At 48.9% G+C, this 4,044-nt stretch overlaps 1 protein-coding gene across 2 annotated transcripts; it reads left to right on the top strand.

The window, feature by feature from the left end:
• The first annotated feature begins 424 nt into the window (after window positions 1-424).
• LOC123070364 (protein phosphatase 2C 50) lies at window positions 425-3,749 on the top strand. Of its 2 annotated transcripts, none has more exons than XM_044493550.1 (4): window positions 425-1,208; window positions 1,302-1,652; window positions 1,730-1,835; window positions 3,057-3,749. In XM_044493550.1, the coding sequence occupies exons 1-4, from the start codon at window positions 846-848 to the stop codon at window positions 3,395-3,397; spliced, it is 1,161 nt and encodes a 386-aa protein (XP_044349485.1). In that variant the 5' UTR covers window positions 425-845; the 3' UTR covers window positions 3,398-3,749. The 2 variants fall into 2 exon arrangements, with proteins under 2 accessions (XP_044349485.1, XP_044349486.1); XM_044493551.1 differs by having other exon boundaries at window positions 527-1,213.
• Window positions 3,750-4,044: the final 295 nt, after the last annotated feature.

Raw genomic sequence — 4,044 nt, 5'->3', positions numbered from 1 at the left:
CGGGCGCAGACTTTTTTTAATGTTTTATTTAATGTTTATTGGATTTAGGTGGACTTTGGCCGGCGTTTGACCGGCCACTTTATGTTTAATTATGTTTATTTATGTTTATTTCGTGCAACTTGTTTGTTTTTTTCACGCCGGCACATTTGGGTCGGCCTCCCCGTTGGGCGATCAAGCAGACCCATTTTAAAATGCGGACGTGCACGTCCGCCTGGCCGACCCAAATGGACAAAAAGCGGACAAAGCGCGTGTCCGTTTGGGTCGCCCCATTGGAGTTGCTCTCAACGTATAGCTAGTGTGTTTTTTCTTTGAGAGCCAAGTTCGTAGCCGTGGAACGGTGCAAGTAGCATAGCAGAGACCAAAATCTCGAGTGAGCAACAGACGGTAACAACAAAACCAGCATCAGGTCCGTCCACTCCACCCCGTCCAGGCCCAGCCGCAGCAGCGTCTAGACGCGACACCTGTTCTCCCCGGCGCACCCAATCGCATTCCCCCACCTCGCTTCCTTGTACCTCGTGCCTTGCTCCCTCACCAGTCCCACTCACCCGCATCCGCTCCTCCTGCCCCGAACACACAACGCCGTCGTCCGCCACTCGCAACCTCCCACGCCCCCGCGCCCACCCGGTACACGTACTCCCCAACCCAGCACCAACCCTCCTCGTCACCACTCTCTCTTTACTTTCCCTCGCGCGCGCTCTCTCTTTCTCCATTGCTGCCCCCTTGATTCGCGCGCAGGAGGCCACGGCTCGCGCTCTCCCTTGCTGATACGGCGGTGGTCTGCTCAGGCGCGTGGTGCGGCGGACGTTGGTGTGGTTTGCGGCTGTTGATACTGCCGTGAGCTTGTGATGGCGGCTGCGGTGTTCGCGGGGGAGGGGGCCGCCGCGCGCGGGGGGTGCTCGGCGGAATGCGCCGGCGGGATCGAGAGGCCGCCGGATCTCGGGAGCAGGGCGCGCGCCGCCGGGGACGGGTGCGGCAAGCGGAGCGTGTACCTCATGGAGTGCGTGCCGCTGTGGGGCTGCGCCGCGGCACGCGGCCGCGCCGCGGAGATGGAGGACGCGTGCGCCGCCGTGCCGCGCTTCGCCGCCGTGCCGGCGCGGATGCTCGCGAGCAGCCGCGAGCTGGACGGGATCGGGGGCGACTTCGACGCCGCCGAGCTCCGGCTTCCGGCGCACCTGTTCGGCGTCTACGATGGACACGGCGGCTCGGAGGTGAGGTTATCTTCTTCTCCTGTGACTCCTGGCCCAGACGAAACACATCAAGCCTCGAGGCCCTCTCGCTCATGCTTCATCATGCCCGTGCAGGTCGCAAACTACTGCCGGGATAAGATCCACGTCGTGTTAAGAGAGGTGCTGAAAGCTGGCAGGTGGTTGGAGGAATTGGGGGAAGTAGGGGAGCTCGACGTGAAAGAACCATGGGAGAAGGTTTTCGGTGATTGTTTCCAGAAGGTAGACGACGAGGTGTCGGGGAAAGCGAGCAGGTTTTCCAATGGCACCAGGGAGATCCGTCCTGAGCCTATTGCCGCTGATAACGTGGGTTCCACCGCCGTTGTTGCCATTGTCTGCTCTTCTCATGTCATAACTGCGAATTGTGGAGATTCACGCGTGGTGCTCTGCCGTGGAAAGGAGCCCATTGCTCTGTCCGTCGATCACAAAGTACATGCTGGACTTTACTGCTCAGCTAAGTTTATCTGTTAAGCCAAATTGTATCTGATTATGCTTTCATGTTCTAGCCTGATAGGAAAGATGAGCGTGCCAGGATTGAGGCCGCAGGTGGAAAGGTCATTGACTGGAATGGTTATCGTGTCTCTGGTATTCTGGCAATGTCACGGTCAATCGGTAAGTTTTCTGCTTTTGCACGCCCAAGCTTATTATTTGGACAAAATTATTGATGATGTCAAGCAATCTGTAAAGCCATGTTTGGAATGCAAGTAAGGTCTTAATATGTTTTTGTTACTTCCTTACACGAGTCCCAACATGACTATTATTATCATGAGCTCTAGAAGAATGTACTTTAGTAACTCTAGGAGGCATCTCTCTGTAAGATTGGAACTTAGGACAAAAAAAAAGTGTCACAACAAGCTTGTACAAGGACATGTTATAAAATTGTTCAGCACATATGGCATTAATTTATTCGGTTCAGCCAAACATCCATAGCAGGAGATAGTTGTAGGTCTAGGCCATATTGGCATATTTCTGCATATGTTTGGGATGTCAGTAAGTGATGATACATGAACCGTTAGGAGCCTATCAAACCATCAATCTGCGTGTTGTCAAAAAGAAGAAAAGCCAGTTACCATTATCTTAATATTTTACAATACACCTAAGTCTTTGGTACTGGACAGTTGTGTCAAACATTAAACTGAATTTGTGCCACAGTTTCCATCATATTTTTTCTTTACAAACTATGTTGTCATGCATATGCATTTTATTATGAGGTCAGATGTTTCTTTCAGATCCTGTTCCAATTTACGAGATCACATGCTGTCACATTATTACATTAGCTCATTTCAGGCAGTAAATTATAAGCCTAAGGTAATGCTCTGTTTCATATACCAGCGACTTGCAACTGCTGCCAACATGTTTTAAGTTTAGTCTGTGTTCCTCGATTATTTTCTGGTTCCTTTCCTGGAAAAATTTGGGGATGGGGTCAAAGTTGTCAGTGAACTTAAATATGATCGTGTCAAAGTATTTGGATTAGGATGCTGATGTACATAAGGAAGCAAAAGTAAAAAGTCCCCCTTATTGAAGGAACAAAGGTACCCTGTATACTTTATGCTACTATTCGTGCAACTGGCTCTGGTAGTTGTGAATGTGTCAGCATGGGTAATAGTAATACTGGATATTAGTTGCACTTGTTATAGCTGCTAGTCTGCTACTATCTGAATACTTTTATTTTTTAAACTTGGACAGAACTCTGTTCTTTTTGTTACATATGAAATTTAATTAAACTAAGCAGTTAAACCAGCCATTATTCTGTGCATGGGTTAGCGTCTGTGTGAAGCTTCTTATGGCTTATTAACTTACAGCGGAAATGGCCAATCGCCTATCTACTTGCAGGTGACCGATACCTGAAACCATTTCTGATTCCAAAGCCAGAAGTCAGCATTGTTGCTCGGGCAAAAGATGACGACTGCCTCATTCTAGCAAGCGATGGTCTCTGGGATGTCATGTCAAATGAGGACGCATGCAAAGTTGCCCGGCGACAGATCCTTCTGTGGTACAAGAATAATAACGACGGTGCGAATTCCGATGGAGGCAGCGAACCCACTATGAACCCAGCTGCAAAAGCAGCCGCTGATTGTCTCGTGAGGCTAGCGCTGTCGAAAGGGAGCGGGGACAACATTAGTGTCATTGTTATTGACCTGAAATCAAGAAAGAAGACCAAGGGCAAAACCTAACATACCCATAATTCACCCGACTAGCTGACCATGTCTGGAGTTTCGTCCGCTAGTCTGCTTCCCTTGCAAGAACGGCACACCTACTTTTTTTGTTTCTTCAGTCGTCTGCAAGAGCTGTATGTGTATATGCTAATAGGTCTACTTCCGATAATCTGATGTATGGGGTGCGTGTTGGCGTGTTTCTGTATACCCCCTTAGCCTTTTGGTTTTGGGCTGTTCACACTTGATTCTCATCAGGTTCAGAACAGCCATGTAAATGTAGTGGTGTCTGCATAATAATTGAGCCTTGTAAAGGACTGAGCAGCTGATATGATCGTCGGAAGTTACATGTGTAGCAGAAGATGTGCTTGCAGGTGTTGCCTTCCTCTGATCATCATATGTACCCTGTTTTACAGATCATCAGATGAACATGATGGATGTTGATGAAAATGTCCTGATCTTCTGCATGGTTACCCTCTAGATGGCTGAATGTTTGACTGATATTGTTGCTTTATCTCCCTGTCAACGTACCTTATTATGCAATTTTTGCACAAAAACAGCTCAGTCCTGGGCTAACTGTTTAATCTGATGGTAAGTAACATAAACATCAACCGGTGAATGCAGTAGAAGCTAGACCACCTATCAAGCAGCTGCAATCGACATCACAC

This window comes from Triticum aestivum, chromosome 3B (genome assembly GCF_018294505.1).
Source record: "Triticum aestivum cultivar Chinese Spring chromosome 3B, IWGSC CS RefSeq v2.1, whole genome shotgun sequence".
NCBI lineage: Eukaryota > Viridiplantae > Streptophyta > Magnoliopsida > Poales > Poaceae > Triticum > Triticum aestivum.
Note: the sequence above shows the minus strand (reverse complement) of the source record. Positions and strands in the feature narration are given on the sequence as shown.